The 19382-nt window shown below is 36.0% G+C and overlaps 1 protein-coding gene across 2 annotated transcripts in view; it reads left to right on the top strand.

Annotated features, from left to right (window-relative positions):
- The window catches only part of CABCOCO1 (ciliary associated calcium binding coiled-coil 1), a 139921-nt gene that overhangs the window by 14532 nt on the left and 106007 nt on the right, over window positions 1-19382 (top strand). For both annotated transcript variants that reach the window (XM_056107953.1, XM_056107952.1), the window contains exons 2-3: window positions 7012-7181; window positions 15542-15686. In XM_056107953.1, coding sequence (XP_055963928.1) covers window positions 7112-7181; window positions 15542-15686 — 215 coding nt within the window. In that variant the 5' untranslated portion in view covers window positions 7012-7111. The remainder of the gene's footprint in view (window positions 1-7011; window positions 7182-15541; window positions 15687-19382) is intronic.

Raw genomic sequence — 19382 nt, 5'->3', positions numbered from 1 at the left:
AATAAAATACACCAGAGTAATTTGGAAAAAGAAAAAAAAGAATAGAAAAACAGGAGGGTAAGATTTTATAGAGTTTGAAAAAGACCCTTTCAGCTTTCAAGTCAATGCTTTTTTCTATTTCATAGACTAGCCATTTGATTTTTTGGAGAGGTACTATTACATAAAAATAGAAAAAAATTTCTAAAAGACTATTATTTTAACATTTTTTTTCTGTCCACAACTAAATCGTAGTAAGAACATATTTGATAATTGGAATCAAGGGCTGGAGCAATAGCACAGCGGTAGGGCATTTGCCTTGCACGTGGCCAGTCCGTGCTGGGTTCAATTCCTCCGACCCTCTCGGAGAGCCTGGCAAGCTACTGAGAGTATCTAGCCTGGCAAGCTACCCGTGGTGTATTCGATATGCCAAACACAGTAACAACAAATCTCAAAATGGAGACGTTACTGGATCCGCTCGAGCAAATCGATGAATTGAAATCAAACACATGATTTAAATAATACATTGCATTCTTTTGGTAGGTAAATTCTGAATCCCAAGAGCAAGAAAAAATTCTGTCTCCAGATTTTCTTTCCATTGACCAAATCACTGAACTGCTATCAGAGAGTATAGATGAAGTTCAACAGTAAGTACTTTAATATTGTAATCAGTAGTTCTAATTCTGCATCTATAGGCTCCTTTTTTTTTTTGCAAAATACTTAATTTAGTTGTATACCCTCTCTCTCTCTCTCTCATATACAAACACACACACACAGATCTGACTATAGTACACAAAAATTCTTAGAAGACTTACTTTGGGGGTAGGAAAAGCGGAAGAAGGAAGATTTGGGTTACTTCCTACTATGCTCAGGGCTATGCTTCCTGGCTCTCTGCTTAGGGATTACTTCTGGCAGTGCTTGGGGACGAATGTGTTGTGGTCAGGTTGGCAATGTATAACAGAAGCACCATGTCCACTGCAATGTATCTCTGGCTCTCCACAACTGACTTTTTGCAATGCTTTAAGATCTTAATGGGAGAAACATATTTCAAATTAATTTGTTAATATTAACCAGAAGTGGAAATGTACTATTTCTAAAATCAGCACTTAGTATAATTTTCTTCTACTTTGCTCTTTATTAATAAAAATGACAGTAATCTGGGTAAGAACCTAAAGGAACAGAAGTCTCATCATGATAAAAGTTGTGTTTTTTTATTACTAATCAACACATTTATTATTTTTGAAAATCCTGAATACTAACCACTCACCTATGATTTTTATTGGATATACCCAGCCAACAAAATACTCTGGTATCACACATTTTGCTTATCAATATAAATATAACTGAATTTACAGGTGATATAAAAATGTTTACATTTTATTTTTATGGGCATTGATTTATGTAATTGATCATTTACCTAGAACTCATTAAATAGACAGACCAACACACATTTTAAAAGTAATTTTTAGTAGTCACTCATTTTAAATATCTTGCTGTCATAATGGAACCTTGCTGGCCGTAACATGTAGAAAATGGGGATAATGCAGTATTCCGTATTATGGTGTCCTAATGTAAGACTTCTGCAGGCCAATCCTCCATATATAAGCAGGGTATTGTGAACCATAATGGACAAATAGAAAATGATGCTGTCAGTGGTTATCATTTGCAAATCTTACAAATACTATGGAATTGAGGTGATTTACAACTGAGAAGAAAATATGACAGATAAGCCAGCTGGAAGAGAAATCTGAGAAAGAGAAGCATATTAAGAGCAGACAAATGACATTGAGAGGCCTTTTCCTAAGATGCTGTTTACCACCAGTGCCTGCAAATTCTTCTAGAAATTCTGGTGATCTGTGATTGGCTGCATGACTTACTATCTGCATTTTTCAAAGGATTTATCAGTCAATTAAAAAATTTCACAGATTTTAAACAATTATTTCATGGTTATTTTACCATATTTATAGAAATTAATGTGCACTGGGAATTCTTATCTTTAATATCACTATTTATTAGTAAAATGAATTTATTGTATTAATGCTACTGATTACTTTGCTTTTTGAAAAATATTAGTTTCTATCTCTCACTACTTCACAAATTTATTGATCATTAAAGTTAAAAGTAGGTATTTAATACTCTATAAAATAATGAAGTACATATGAAAAATCAAATATTTATTACAGCATATATTATGTGTTAAAATTAGATGAAGGATATTATATTAAATGCAATTCATATTACAAGAAAAATATACAAATATGCCTTTTAGACTTTAGCTTACCAGATCTCGAACTGTTTTTTTGTTTTTATTTTTGGGCAACACTGAGAGATAACGCAGGGGTTACTCCTGCTTCTGCACTCATGGATCATTCGTGGAAGGGGTTGGGAGACCATATGAGATGCCAGGGATTGAACCCGTTTGGCCATATGCAAGGCAGGTGCCCTATCAGATATACTATTGCTCTTGCCCCCCACACCTAAACTTGTGTGTATGTATGTCAGACCTTGTGTGACAGCCTTTTTTTTTCTCTCCTAGATTATTGACTTTCTTCATTTTAAAATATCTAAGTTCTTAAAGTATTTTCATCTTTAAAATTGAGGTCTGTGGCAAAACTAAATGATACAGAGAGTGATATTAAAGTTAGAGTAGTTATGAAAATAACTAGGTTTAATAGCAGGTTAACCTTTTTTAGAATGTCTCACTCATAGAGTTCACCTAAAATAATCACAAATTTAAGGACATCAATTTTGAATTAATAATGCTGTGTTATATCAGGAGCCATTTCATTGCAAAGCAAATGTCTTGAGTTTCTTTATATGATTTGTGTAACAAAATTCTAAAGTGTCTACATTCACTCACATTCCATTTAAAGTATTATTATTATAAATGGTGATTATATACTTTTCAAAGTGACAGAAATGAAACTTAGGTGTCCTGTCATCAAGTGACACTAGAATGCCAAAACTCATAGTCTCTAAAGCTATAAATCTATTTAAATAAATAATAGGAAATCAGCACATTTTCTTACCTTTTAAAATTAAAAGTTGTACTCCATGAAAGCAGTCAACCAAGGCAAAACATGAAAATATCATTAAAACATTTTTGGAGTGCATTTCAAGTGAAGTTAAGTGTCTAGTCATATTCTCATGATGATCTAAGTAACATCGGTCATACGTGTTTTAATGTAGCCCTGATTTTATTTAACTGCCTATCCAAGTCATTTTTAAGAATTCAATTAAATAACAATTTAAACACAGAAATAACACTGAGAGATCTTTTAATAACCCTTCTTTAACAGCCTCCATGAGTAGTTAAGTACTTGCCATAAGGTGTGTTTCTATATATGTCATATTAGAAAAATTAAATGTAGTGCTATTTTAAAAGCATGCAAAATGATGTAATATTTTACTGTAATTACTATAGTATTGCTTCCTACATCACGATTATACATTATTCTCTTTCTCTTCAGTATTGCATGTAGCTGTAACAATCACTCTCACATTCCCTCTTCCCTTATTTAACCACGAGAAAAGGTCTACAAATTTGCCAATAAAATGCATGGAAACTTCACATCTGAATGCTTTTTTTGCATAATCCATTTGGAGTGAAATTACAAAATGAAGAATAAGAATGAAAATCTTCAGCCTGTAGTTCATATTGAAAGTGAAAATTCAAATGGTAGTCAGGAAAGTAATTGGATGTGGGAGGAGAGAATTTGAGATGTGAGTCAAGAGAGGTGTTGGGACCTCAATGAGATTCCATCAAAATTCACTAATGCAAGTAGTTGCCTATATTAATAATATGTATTAATAATAATATATTAATTATATGTAATATATAAATATATTAATAAACATGAAATAAAAGAATAGATGCAATAGGGCTGGAGCAATAGCACAGCAGTAGTGCATTTGCCTTGTTCACGGCCAGGCCCCACAGAGCGGGGTTCGATTCCTCTGCCCCTCTAAGGAGAGCCCGGCAAGCTACCAAGAGTATCTCGCCCACACGGCAAAGCCTGTCAAGCTACACCTGGCATATTCGATATGCCAAACACAGTAACAAGTCGTCTCACAATGGAGACATTACTGGGCCCACTCGAGCAAATCAATGAACAATGGGAGGACAGTGCTACAGTGCACAGTGCAACCGTTTAGGTAAAATATTTCGTTTTTTAAAACAACACTGCAGAAAGCAGAAGAGTACAATTAGGAGAAAGATCTACTCACGGAAAACAAGAAAATATTATGTTAAAAATAATGACTAACGAGACACTCTATAAAATAAGAGATTAAAAAGAGGTGATAAAATATGTAGCTAAGAAGCTTTTAAACAAAGAAAAACAGGGAAGAAGAGTGAAAGAGAAAACCAGTATAGAAGAATTTGGGTTGTTGAAGATCAAGTCAGTAGAATGGAAAGCAGATTTAAGGTAACCTATTAAAGATGCAGATTAAAGCAAGCAGATCATAAGATATCTCCAAGAGTGAATCATTTTTAAAAAATGTTTTATTTTAAATTTAATTTTATTCCTAAAATTAAAACTTTGATTTTAGTTGCATAAAATATCATACATTACCTTCTCTCTGGGGTAAGCCACGTTACCTTGGAAGGAAAATAATCAAGGAGGCCTCAAATTTTTTCTTAGGACCCTTAGAGAGCAGAAATCAGTAGAGGGATAAGTAACCAAAATTTAGAGTGTCAATAGAATGTGATTTTAAAATAAAATACTTATAAGGGGCTTTATTTTAGTTGCTCCACCTGGACTTTATTTTTATGTATTGGGTAAGGTGGGATTTCATTTTCTCTACTGATAGCTAGTTCCCTGATCACATTTTTTTTTTTAAGAATTATGCTTTCTCTTGCTGTTTTGAAATACTATTTCTGGTATGTTTCAAGTTCCCATATGTCATATATTTGGCTTTTTTTCTGTGCTTTCTACCTCTTCCATTAATTAATTCTATTGTAATGTAGTAATTCTTTATTACTGTATGATTTTGTACTTTCACTTGAGATGAACTTGTATCTTGAACATAAAAAACTAAATCTTGCAGTCTAATAACTATTGGATAAATTGAAGATGTCTGAAACAGCCTCCTATCTTCCAGAGTACCTGCCTATTCATATTAGCTTTGCTTTAACCACTTGAATTCTGGCTTGACAAATCTGCCAGAATATTTTTAATTGTGTATAGCACAAAAAAAAAGTCTTACAAAGATCTCGAAAAAGTAAGTCTAGACACACAAAATCACATAAAATACCACAAAATGGAATATATAGACTTAATCCATAGTTGGCTGACTCAAAGCCTTAAAAAAGGATCAAGAAATGATGTTCATCTTAGAAATGATTATTTTGTGGTTTTAACTGGCTATCAGGAAGAATTGTTTATTTATTTTTTTGTATTTTTTTCCACAGAAGAAATTCACTCTTTTATGAATTGAAACAATGGATATTAAAGTTAGTTAAACAACACAATTTTTCCAAAATTTGTTTCATCTTCAATATTTATTATTCTTATCATGTAATTTATTTCAATAGTATAAGTTACGAGGACTTCATTTTTACAAACATATGCACACTCCCTCAGAAACAGCATATAAATAACATGGAAATTTCCATCTTTGTAAATGATGGAAATTCCATCTTTGTCAAAATAAAGGGAATTTTGAAAACCCAAACCACAAAATATAAAAATGGTTACCAGAAGTCTTAAAAACCTTTAGAAGTGTAGTAGAAAATAGGAGGATGAGCAAGCTTTCAGATCTTATAATGAGCTAAAAAACTTATATGTATTTTTCTGGGAGAGGCGAAAATTTTGACACTGATTTTCAAACACCTTTGTTTGCAACAGCAGGATATATAGGCTTAGAACAGATTCTACCCATATTTATAAGAAACATTGTGTAAGTGATAGTAAAAATTTGCTCCTCCATGGTTATAAAAATATTCCCCTCATTTATTAAAAAAAGAATAAAACCAACAAAAATTGACAAAAGCTAATTTCACACAGAAAGTAATTTGTATCATAAACAGTTCACAGTACTAGAAAAGGAATATGCAAGAAAAGAACTTAAAAAAAAAAACAGGAAAAAGAAATAACAAAGAAAGAAAATATTCTGTGAAAATACCATAGTTATAAACGCAGACAAAAGAGTATGTTTAAGTATTTAATCATTAGCACTGTTAGCACTGTTCTCCCGTTGTTCATTGATTTGCTTGAGCAGGCTCCAGTAACGTCTCCGTTGTGAGACTTGTTGTTACTGTTTCTGGCATATTGAATACGCCACGGTGAGCTTGCCTGGCTCTTCGAGAGGGATGGAGGACTCGAACGCGTCGGCTGCATGCAAGGCAAACGCCCTACCTGCTGTGCTATTGCTCTGGCCCATTTAATCATAAATTTTTAAAATATAGAATGTATTCATAGGAGTATAACAAATAAAACTTCAAAGACAAAAAAAACTTCAAAGACAATAAAACAAAAGATAATGCATATTTTTTAAAAATGAGTAAGATGTAAATGTATTGCAGAAGTGAATTTATAAGCATCCTGAGGTACAACTAATTAATAGTGCTGAAAACAGTAAGGGGCCTTGAGTGACAGTAATGAGAAAAGTATATAAAATGAAACAAATTGATTTGAAAACATTTTGAAGGTTAATGAGAAAATTATAGGTATGGTAAAATATACTTAATTAGAATTCTTTGAAAAGGAAAGCCACAAGATATATTTAACAATCTAAAACCTTTAACTAAAACAGAAATGGAACGTTTCTGAAGATAAAATTGATTGTATAAATGGAAGGAAAAAAACTTCATTGAATTTCAGGGAAAATGTTTAGTATTGAAGGACAGAAGAGGAAAAATAAGAGGATTAGAAGAATACAGAGGAAATACAAGAATTTTGGATTTTGATATAATTGTGGCATTTTTAAGGTTATTGGCACTCTAGAATTTTAACTCAAAAATTGTTTTCAAAAATTATAAAAGGAACTGCATTATAATTCATTTTAATATCTGAATTTTTCTTTTTGTCACAGAACACTGGAAAATTTTTTGAATTTTAAAAATGTTAAAATCTGTTTCAAAGAAGCCATTGTGTTAGATTATTATGTATCTGGATTTTTGTGGAGTAAAGGAATGGAATTTACTATAATTCAATATTCAAGATTTATGACTCTATTACATATGTTACTTCATAACCTTAGCAGTAAGTACATTATATTTTTAAGAAAGAAAATTTAGTTCACTGTCTAAATTAATGTTCTTAAGGAAACACTCCTAATTTTATTTTAATTCTTTTAGTGAATATTATGTGTTTTCCCTTGGGTATGGAAGAGATGGGCTCAATATCTTCTCTGAGTTGTAAAATTTCAAATAGTACTTAACAAGGCTAAATTTCACTAATAATACATTTTCCAATGATATTAATTTCATTAAAATTTTCTAGCACCATCCATTCCAAAAATATCAATTAGTTCAGATTCAGTTTTTTTTTCATTGCTTAACCTCTTTTGTTCTCATTTTACTTATTTTTCTAGGCTCTCACAATGACTGGTAAAAGAAAATGCTTTGGTCAATATTTAAAAAGCATTAAAAACAATATTCATATACTCCTAGATTTTGTGGTATTTTTTACAAAAAATTAATTACTGTTGGAAATTTGGAAATTTTTCTTTGGAATAATTTTAAACATGATAGATTTTGTTTGAGAAAAACACACATATAACTGTTTTCTTGGAAGGGAGAAAAGAAAGAAAAAAGTCTGTCATTCTTTTATTTCAAATTCTGTGCTCTATGTGCTAGGTGCTGTGTTTAATTCTCATTAGCATAGATGAACCCCAGAGCAGCCCCTATAGGGGTTTATAATCACAGTCTCAGAATTGAGCAAGTAGTTAGAGAAAAGGGACAACAGCTGGATAGTGGTAGTACTAAAACTGGAATCTTAAATCAAAACCAAGAGACCAGAAGTGAAACAAAAAACCTAAAAGTATTTAGGTTTTAGGAAAGATATGCTTGCATTGGTTTTCAATTCTATTATTCATTTCCTTCTTTCCTTCCCTTCCTTCCTTCCTTCCTTCCTTCCTTCCTTCCTTCCTTCCTTCCTTCCTTCCTTCCTTCCTTCCCTCCCCCTCCGTTCCCTCCCCCTCCTTCCCTCTCTCCTTCCATCCCTCCCCCCTCCCTCCTCCCTCTCCTTCCGTTCCTTCTTCATAATAAGAATATTTATAGAATCTTTGCTTTACTTTACATGGGGGAGTGAATATTGCATTGCACTCAGAGTGTTCAGGACTCGCTCCTATCTCTGTGCTCAGGGATCACTCCTGGTGGGCTTAGTGGTCTGGGAATCAAACATGGGTCCGCCCCATTCAAGACAAGTGCCTTACCTGTGAAGTATTACTCTGCATCCCCACCCTGCACCTGTATTCTCCCATGAACATATATCTTTTTATGTCTCTGTCACTTACTTACTCTTTTAAGCTTGTGTTCTCTAGAATGCATATCGCTCCTGCCACCCTCTTCCTTCTAATTTCATTCAGTAAAAACTTGGTTCACTTAAAGAACCAAAAAAAATTACATGTATAATATATGTTGAAAATATGTCAAAGATTGTGAAGTGTCTATTATAAACCTGTCCAGACCTAGGGAAACAGCTCGATGAGTTGGATTGCGTGACTTACATGCAGGAGTTTGATTCTTAGCACTGCTTGCACCCCCTAAGCACAGCTGGGGTGGCCTCATACTGCTATTGTACTCCCTGGCTGAACACTGAATTCCTGAGCCTGGGAGAACCAAAGATGTCTTCCTACCCACTAAGTATTGCCTGGGAACACTGCCCACCCCCGTCCCCCACACACACCCATAATAAAAGTGCTCAAGTGAACCATTATGAAGAATCTGGAAACAACTGTTAACAGATAAATTATCATGGAGAAAGGTAAGGTGCAAAGAATCACATTACCAAATTCAAAAAATATTTTAAAAGAAATAAATGTAAATTTTATAGTCAAATTGTACAATGACAAAAATTTAAGTCTCAGTGCACATCATCCATAGCAGAATGTAGACAGACAGATAAATAAGGAAAGCCAGTGAACTTGAAGATATAGTGAAGTCAATTTTCTAGCTTGTAAATGGCATGGGTAAAAATTAGATTGAAACAGAAATGAGCAAAGCCTGAGGGACCTATGAGGCAACCAACGTTCTAATAAACTTTAGAACTCTGAAAGAACAAGAGAAATGTGCACAGTGCTGGGTATTTGAAGAAATAATCACGAAAACTCCACTCATTTGACAAAAGATATAAACTACAAGTAGAAATACTGGGGCTCAAGAGACAGTACGGCAGATTGTTTGCATGCCTTGCATATATCCAACATGGGTTTCGTCCCCAGTACCACAATATGGCACCCTGAGTTTCCTGGGAATGATTCCTGAGTGTGGAGTCAGGACCCTGAACTGCCAGGTGTGCTTCCCTCTCCCTCCCCCCGCCCCTACCATTCCACCTCTGGGCAGGAGGGTTGGGTGGAAGAAGCAACTGACAGGACTACAAAAAAAATATGTAAAGTTTGTAAACTGGTCAAATCAGTAATTAAAAAATAAATTTAAATCAGTCAATAAAAGAAGAAATGATGAAGGGTAGCAATTTGTGAAACTGAAAACAGAAAACCAACAGAGAATATTCAACAAAACTAAAAAGCTTTTGAGACAATTACGTCGATGCGTAAGAAGCAAAACCAAGAAAAAAAATAGAAGGGGCAGATTGAGTATAAAAGAGGGAGTTCTTTTACAGCCCCAACTGTCATTATTAGAATATCAAGAGAATACTGTTCATATTCATGTATTGGAAAACAGATAAAATAGATCAATTTCTTAAACCACAAATCAATGAAAATCATTCTAGATAAAATAGATAATCTGCAGTCTTAAATATTTAATTAATTAATATCTTGCTAAAACTCTGGAAAAAAATCTCAGACCCATATGTTTTCACTGATAGAAAAAAATCTATCAAACTAAATTATTAGAACTATATGTAATCTAATTATGTGTAATTGGATTATGTAAAATCTAAGAATTACATATAATCTGTTCCAGAAATAGTAGGGGAAAGAATCCTTCTAACTTCTTGAGGCTAGAATTATCTTCATACCTATACTCAAGAAAGAGATCGGAAATAGTAGTCATAGTTAGAGGAGGACTTTTCAAAACAGAAATCGGTTGCATTTTAATATGCTGGTAGTATCTGTTACAAATTTCTCAAAATAGGGCAGGGATGTAGCTGACAGTAGAGCACATACCTTGTCTTTTATGAAGCTCTGTTTTCTCCAGCAATACACATCATCACAGTACCACACACATATCACACGTGCAAAATAAGTTCTTATCTATAAATCTAATAAGAAATCGATAGGATTTATATAATGAAATACATTAAAATGCTCATGAAAGGTTTAAGAAGAACGGAAGTTGATAGACGTACTTGAGTTGAATTTGAACTCAAACTGGATCACAGAGATAAATTTAAGATGCAAAACTACAAATATTTTCAAAGAAATAATAAGAGAAAATCTTCATATATTAGGATTTTGCAAGAAGTCTTCAGAAATAAACACTGAAAATAAGGGTTTGATTATTTGATTTCAAATAATGTTATAACTTTGTTTTGTGAAAGTCACCATTAAAAGAATAAAGTGACTAGCAGAATGAGAAAGGAACTAAAATTGCTCACAAATCTCACATTCCAGATTCCAAGTGGTATATCCATCTTCAAGTTTTTCCATTACATATAACTGACTCAAAACTATTTTTACACAAACTTACATCGTTGAATTTAAAAAATTTTGAGTAGGCTCATCAACTACTCAGAAACCATGAAAGTGTAAAAGTACACATATGATACTTTTTTTTACAAAGCCAGGGTTTCTTTCTAGCAGGAAAAAAAATGCCCCTCAGAACTTTAAACCTAACAACTATAGCTATCATCAGGAAAGAATGTAATCTTAACCAAGTGTGCTAAGGAGGGAGGTAAATTATGTTTATGCTTAGACTGAAAAGATGTACAATCTTGAACACACAGTGAGCATTCCCATCCAGCAACATCTTAATAGTAAAAGCACGAAAGATTCCAATCTCCGATGTTAACTGTAGTGTGGCAGACCACTATAAATAAAATACTAATGTGAGAACTGCAGTTTTATTGACCGTGTTTCTGATTTGTTTCACATCTAAAGCATGTGCAGCATCAATGTACAAACATGCATGCAAAGCATTCTGTAGACAACCCACCTAGAGCCAAATTGCACCAAACTAAAATATTATGATAAACAAGATGTATAGGATCACCCTACCAATATAAATTCTGAGGTCTATTTTTATCCTGAACCAGATCAATGAGAACATGTAGCATGTTAGATAGACTAGTTGTATGGTGTCTAACTCTGTAAACTAGTTTTATTTCGTGCATATAAAATGAATATTAGTAAATAACTGGAAATATATTGTATTTTCATAAAATTTATTTATTATCCCCAAACAGAAAAAATAAAGGTAACAGGATTAACTTGGGGCATTCTTTTGTCATTAGCTTTCCAAATAGTCTTATTTAATTCACGCAAACATTTATGAGGCCCCTCTACTATTTGCTCCATTTTTCTTAAATCATCAAAGAAATAAGAAAGAGTTCAAATACTTCTTAGTCATGAGTCAACTCCAGCAAATGAAATCTCATCTCCTTGACTAGTGCCACTACTGTTCCTTGCTTTAGATTGAAGTTTAGAAAATACTCTACATATGAAATACACTGCTTTCTGAATCTTTTCAGTTTATTCAGATTTTTACATGAATTTCTCACTTGAGCCTTATAACAGAACTATAATTTTGAGAATTGGCGTCATTTCCATTTACAGAAAAAGAAAATAAAATTCAAGTAACCTAGCTAGTAAGTAGTAGATATGAAGTACTATCCTAAACCTTCAGGCTAATTATAAGTCTAGATTGTTCTTTTATTACTGTAAATTTTTAAGAATAAATTTTATTTCTAACAGCCCTTATTATTTAGATTTAATCTTTCATATTTTATTCATATCACTAATGATTTTTAAAAGAGCAGATATTTCCATTTGATAAGTAAAATGATAACTTTTCTAATTTTAAAAACCATTATCTATAGAAAGACATTAGACATAGAAAAAACAGTAGTAAAGAGTTATATTTCAAAACAAGGAAATTGTGATCTAAATGCATTTCTGTGCTTGAGAAGTATAATTTCATCTTGAATTATAATCAGTTATCTAATGATTGTTTCCTCTGAATTTCTAATTAATACCATTTCACTAACAAAATTATTCAAGTTTTGAATTACTTTTATCCAACAGATTTTTTTTTTCATTTCTGATGTTACTCCCACTATATTCACTATACTCAAAGAAGTTTATCATGGAAAAAGAAAAGTACAATGATAATTGAACTTCACTTAGCCTGGCATAGGAAAGTCTAGTTATCCAGCACCAATTCATGTATGTGACATACTGAGTAGGGCTGTGAGAAATGAACCAACTGTCATTCATTGAAACTGATTAAGATAGTTATATTGATCCATGCTTCTTTCTAATTCCTCAAATAGAATAGAGTCTAGGCCACACAAATTGCAAATGAAGGCTTATATTGTCTTCCTAAGATTTTAAGTTACTCCCTTTGTATAGTAATATGGGGATACGGCCATTCTCTCCTCAAAGTAGTTATTTAATTTGGAAGCAGATAGAGCCAAAAATGAGCCAATGTTCTCATTCCCGCTTTTAATTTCCCCCTTCAACCTCCCTGAAAGTAAAACTACTTCATTGGCAAGAAGTGGAAATACTGAGATTGGCCAGGATTGGGAGGATGAGTTTATGCTGAGCCATGCAGCTCTAGCCCAGGGCCCTTTTTCAGGTCCCCACCTGGATTGACCTCCAACAAACACTCAATCCAGTATTACTTCTTCTCTTTACAGAAGACAATCTGGAGAGTAATTATCTACATTCATTTAGGATACAGGGGGGTTTGTACTTAATTAATTCATTTTAGGGGTAGAGGATTGTGTGTGTGTGTGTGTGTGTGTGTGTGTGTGTGTGTGTGCTTGCACACACACACATGACGGACATAAAGGAGAGAAAACTGTGTCATATCCACAAGTTAAAATGAGCAAATCAGGGGGTCTTGTCCTGCCAGCAGGTCAATCTGTACCTGTGAGGCAAGTGCATCAGCAGCCTGATGGTACCTTCAGACTTCCAGATACCCCAAAATTGATGCTGTGCCTTTGGCCAGACCCCAAAAACTTGGGGCAAAGTTTACCAAGAAAGTAAGCGGCCAAAAATTAGGTATGTGGGAGACACACCCACAAACCACCTCCAGCTCAGCTATACAATTGGAGACATGGCCTCTCTGGTTCCTGATTGAACTGCTTAATGGCCATGATCCCAGAGACTCAGAAACAAATCTCGAAACCCAACTGCTTTTGGCAGAAATGCATCCAGTCCCTGAGTAGGTTACTGTCGCTGGGCAACCCCAGGGGGCAAAGGGTGCTGTCCATCCCCCTGCTTCCCCTTGGCGGCTCGGTGGCCACCAGCTTCTAGAGGCCATTGGAGAGTCAGGATTGGGCCTGCAGTGACGAGGCACAAGGGGCCTCACGGGATGGGGGTGGAGCCGGCCCTTTCCTCCCCACCCCAACGAGACCCTGAGTTGCCACCCATTAATGGCCTCTCTGACTCCTGATCAAACTGTTTAATGGCCATGATCCCAAAGACTTGGAAACAAATCTCGAAACCCAGCGGCCTTTGGCAGACCCCGCAGTAGGTCACTGTCGCAAGGCCACCCCAGGGGGTAAGGGTACTGTCCCTCTGCCTGCTTCCCCTTGGCTCTTTGGTGGCCGCCATCTGCCAGAGACCATTGGACAGACAGGTTTGGACTCGCAGTGACAAGAAATGCTGGGCCTCACGGGATGGGGGTGGAGCCAGTCCTTTCCTCCCCATCCCAACGAGATTCCGAGTCGCTGCCCTTGAACCGCCTCTCTGGCTCCTGATCAAGCCATTTAATGGCCATGATTCCAGAGACTCAGAAACAAATCTTGAAACCCAGCGGCTTTGGCAGAAATGTTCAGTTCCTGCAGTAGGTTACCGGCACTTGGACACCCCAGGTGGGAATAAGTTTCATGCTTTGGCCTATTCTCCCTGATGGCCCGTTGGCCGCCATTCTCCAGAGGCCACTGGACAGTCAGGCTTGGGCCCGCAGTGACAAGATATGCGGGGCCTCACGGGAGAGGGGTGGAGCCGGCCCTTTCCTCCCCACCCCAACGAGACTCCGAGTCACTGCCCATGAACAGCCTCTCTGACTCCTGATCAAGCTGCTTATTGGCCATGATCTCAGAGACTCTAAACAAATCTCAGAACCCAGTGGCTTTTGGCAGAAATGCGTCCGGACCCCGCAGTAGGTTACTGTCGCTGGGCCACCCCATGGGGAAAGGGTGTTTTTCCTCTGCCCTGCTCCCCCTAGGCGGCTTGGGAGCCACCATCCTCCAGAAGCCACTGGACAGTCAGATTTGGGCCCTCAGTGATGAGATACGCGGGGCCTCACAGGATGGGGGTGGAGCCGGCCCTTTCCTCCCCATCCCAACAAGACCTCGAGTTGCCACCCATGAATGGCCTTTCTGGCTCCTGCTCAAGCTGCTTAACGGCCATGATCCCAGAGACTCAGGAAAAAATTTTGGAACCCAGCAGGTTTTGACAGAAACCCCTCCAGATTGAAGTGTTAAAATTTCAGAATTTCAAAATTGTGTGGCCACTACTGTAGCCACGCGACATCATAGACAGCAATAGAAAACAAATTGTCTGCTGTTGCCTTTTCAGCAGATCTGAGTGTTGGGGTAAAGTCTCAAATAATAATGGTGGGTCTGGTGTCAAAATATTGAATGTGATGTAAGTAGAGAGAGAGAGTAATGTGAAAATAATCTGCCCCACAGGTAGGGGGAGGGTGTGAGATGGAGGTATACTGGGTTTTTTGGTGGTGGAGAATGAGCACTGGTGAAGGTATGGGTGTTTAAAATCTGTTGACATCTGTTGACAATCCCATATGATAACAGCTAAAGTCAAGTATTGATTGACTCTTTTTATTGACATATTCAGCTTTGAGTTCAGCAAGGTTGTCTGTGTCTAAATTGTCTGTCCACTCCTGGCTCTACTCTGGTTGGATTTTCTCAAAGGCTCATCAAACTTGTGTAATTTCCTCAGATGCACTTTTAAAACTATAAAATATTCTCTTTTTAATTTGAAAGTAATCATTAGATTTAGATTATTTTTCATTTTAAAATGAACTAATGCTTTTAATAACTGAGTATCATTACAGTAATTTATGATTATTGATGTGTCATCTATTTTTATCTAAATTAAAATTATTGATTTACTATAATAATTTTTTTACAATTTCATTCTCACAAATACTGCAAAATAAATTTTATACACTTAAGAAACATCTTGGATTATTTTATTCCCAAAATAGCTATCAAAATAATACTTAACATTTCTTTTGATTTTATTTTAGCACTTCAAATGTCCTTAGAAGATAACATAAAGTGGGTTGGAGAAGTTATGGCTGAAATAGGACCATCCCACCAACAAAAAGATGAGGAATGGAATATCTTTGATGTAAAGCAAGCCAATGCTATTATTGACTACTTAAAAATCAGGTATGGAATTGTTTTTCAGTAACATTTATTTTTTGTTTTATATAATTAAGAATTCAGTGACATTTATTTTTCATTTTATATATTTAAGAAAAGTCTATTAAATAGAAAAAGAAATAGTTTTTTAAAGGTAGATGTTTATATAATTAGTGCAGTAATTTACCTGACTGTTTACATAATATTTAACTTTTTCATTTAGAAAATTAAAGTCTTCACATTAAGATCTTTATCCAACATTGAATTACTTATTTCTTTACTTCTGGTTTGAGGGCCACACATGGTGGCGCCTGGGCTTACTCTGGCTCTACTTTCAGAGATCACTCCTGATGTGGTTTAGGGGGATCATATGAGGTTCTAGGGATTGAACTTGTGCAAGACATACAGCTTGCTGCTGTACTGTTTCTTAGCCCCTACATATCATTCTTCAAAGAGATTAGCATTCAATATATGTAACTCATTTATAATTATACGTTTTCTTAGAATTTATTTTATTTAATATAATTTTATTAATATGATTATTTCAGATTAATTGAAATTCATCACAGTAGAATATGTTGTAGGTAGTTTGACCTGGTATCTAAATTTTACATATTAAAGAGAAACATTCATTTGCACTGAAACACTTGCTGTAAATGCTTTATATTAGAAAGTAACATGTTTTAGGTATCTACGTCCTCAAATTTATTATGTACACTGAAATATTTTGCAATATTGATGAATTAAATTCATTAGTTCTTTCTGATTGTAAAATGATGGAATAGAGGCAAAGTTTTTATTACAGTGATTCTTCACTGGCGATCTAAGAAATCTGTCTTTTCATAACATCTATCACAAAGTCTGCATTAGCTATTCATCTCTCCCAAGGAACACTTTTAGAACGCACAAGTATTTAAAGAAGAATTGGTAAAAATCTTTCTCCTTCTTGACCAAATTTCTCAAAGAATTTTCAGTCTTCTAAGAAATACATTCCAGTATTTTTTCCAACTTTGATTATGAAAATTCCAAAATAGAAGGTGCTGCATGATGTCTAGGCCCATTCGTGATTTTCTCGGCAGTGATTCTGGTTGTAGTCTGTAAGCTTTCAAGACTTTAGTGAGTATAAGATGATAAAATTTATATGCTGGTTTCCATCACTAATAATGACATATGTGATATTATGTTTTATATAATTATGGCATTTGTTACAATATAGTTTGTTAGTATTACAACAGTTCTTTTAAAATGGAGCTCTTTAGGGTCAGGACGTTAGCTCAGCAGTCAGGGGCATATGTTTTGCATGCACCCGATCAAATGTGAATCCTAACACCACCAGGTATAGGCTTGAAGGCCCCTAAGAACCCAGCCAGGTACTCCGGGAGATCTCCATCACCCCTGCGTCCTTGCATTGAACCGCCCGACAAGTATAGCTGGGTTTCACCCCCAGAAAGGCATCTCCCCCAACACCCGAGCACTGTGTGCTACAATTCAAGCAAGAAGCAATGCCTCTCTCTAAAAGCCACAGTGCCCTAGAACAAATGGCTGGTTAAAGAAACTTTGGTACATCTGCACGATGGAATCGTATGCAGCTGTTAGGAGAGATGAAGTCATGAACTTTGCTTATAAATGGATAGACACGGAGAGTATCATGCTAAGTGAAATGTGTCAGAAAGAGAGGGACAGACATAGGAGGGCTGTGCTCATTTGTGGAGTATTATGTGCACTGGTGGAAAGATGGGTGTTTAATCTTTGTGTGATTGTAATCCAAACATGAAAACTTGTAACTATATCACAGTAATTCAATAACATTTTTTAAAAAGCCACGATATCTTTTTATCTATCCTTATGTTTGGAGAGATGAGAGAGTAGAAATCCAGACCTGAAAAAGAATCTATTTCCCAAAGTCTTTCTGCCCATCAAGATTTGGGATTCGCTGTGCAAGGAGATTTCACTACATATTACCATTCCTGGTAGTGTGGTTGTTTCAATAGGTGCCTCCTCATCCCAGATACCCCATCTTCCAGTAGCTAGACAGTTACACCCACCAGCTGCTGCAGCGCCATGTGATCCCATCAACAGCTGGGATCCAGAGACTATAAAACCAAGCCCCTGCCGCGACCTCTTGTTGTCTAGTTCTCACTCTCAGAGAACCTGGCAGGCTACCGAGACTCTCCTGCCTGTATGGCAGAGTCTGGAAAGCTCCCCGTGGCATATTCGATATGCCAAATACAGTAACAACAAGTCTCACAATGGAGATATTACTGGTGCCTCCTCAAGCAAACCGATGGACAACAGGATGACAGTGATACAGTGATTACCATTCCTCCTATGATTTGAACATGGCAGTTCTATTGGAGATCACATTTTTAATAGTTGAGTTTTAAACCTGGAGAATTATAATAGACACTAGAATTTATAGTAAAACCCATGCAGGTGCATCAGTGACACCTAGATAACCTGGATGATTAAAAAGTAGCAGCTGTTTTCATTCCTTATGTATTTTTTGGCAAATTTTCATCAATGTATTTCTTAATTTATTTCAGAAAACGGTTTAGAAGGGAATGTGTTAGTCACCTTTGTATCCTAACTAGGATACCGCCACATACACCAAATCCCTAATCTTACATAGCCACAACAAATAATCCAATGAACTAACAAAAACATTACTTGAGAAATAAGAAAATGAAGTTAAACACAATGATTTTTTAGTCTATTGTCATGGAATCATAATTATATTATGATTTCAAGAATTACTTTGAAGGCGTCCCCTGGACGCCAGGAGACAAAGCAGATCTGAGCCTCTCTGCCTCTCCCTGTCCGCCGCCCAAGCCGAGCTGGTCTCTTCTCCCAACTCAGGTCAGTTTTCCCGCCGAATCTCAAACCCGGGACTTGGATTTCACCGTGCAAGCCCCCAGGCATCCCCTGGACACCGGGAGACAAAGCAGATCTGAGCCTCTCTACCTCTCCCTTTTCGTCGCCCAAGCCAGTCTTTACTCCCCCGGACACACACCAGGTATCCGTGGCGGTGTGGCCACTTTAGAAGTGGGCGTGGCTTTTTAAAGTGGGCGTGGTCTAATTTTGGGTGGGAAAACGCTCACGCGGCCGCAAATAGTTTACTCATACCAAGAAACCTAAGCCCTACACCTACACACAAACATGAAGAAACAACGCAAATCCCCGCCACAGGAAGACCATGAGGAAACAAGTCCAGAAGCCTCAGTAAGGGCTAGCCACCTTAGCGACCTCTCTGACAAAGAATTTAGATATGAAGCCATTAAGATGTTCAATCAACTCAATGAAACAATCAGACAGATATCCAGTAAATTGAAAGAGGACATGAAAGAAACAATCGATTGCACAATCAACAAAATACAGGAAGAAATGAGAGCGGAAATTGGAAAGGTTCACACAGAAATGGCACGGATCAGAGATTCCATAGATGAAATCAAAAACTCAGTCTGTGCCCTCAAAAATAGAATGACCACAGCTGAGGAAAGAATCAGTGAGTTGGAAGATCAACTGCACCAAGCCAATACGCAACAACAAACAGTGAAAAAGGACCTCAAAATAGCTCTACAGAGAATCACAGTCCTAGGAGATGATTCCAAAAGAAACAACATTAGAATCGTTGGTCTACCAGAAGCTCAGGGAAACAATCCCAATGAAAAAACCATAGTTAAACAAATTATCGCTGAGAAATTCCCAGAGCTCCACAATACCAGC

The sequence above is a fragment of the Sorex fumeus genome, unplaced genomic scaffold (assembly GCF_029834395.1).
Source record: "Sorex fumeus unplaced genomic scaffold, SorFum_2.1 ptg000183l, whole genome shotgun sequence".
Taxonomy (NCBI): domain Eukaryota; kingdom Metazoa; phylum Chordata; class Mammalia; order Eulipotyphla; family Soricidae; genus Sorex; species Sorex fumeus.
Note: the sequence above shows the minus strand (reverse complement) of the source record. Positions and strands in the feature narration are given on the sequence as shown.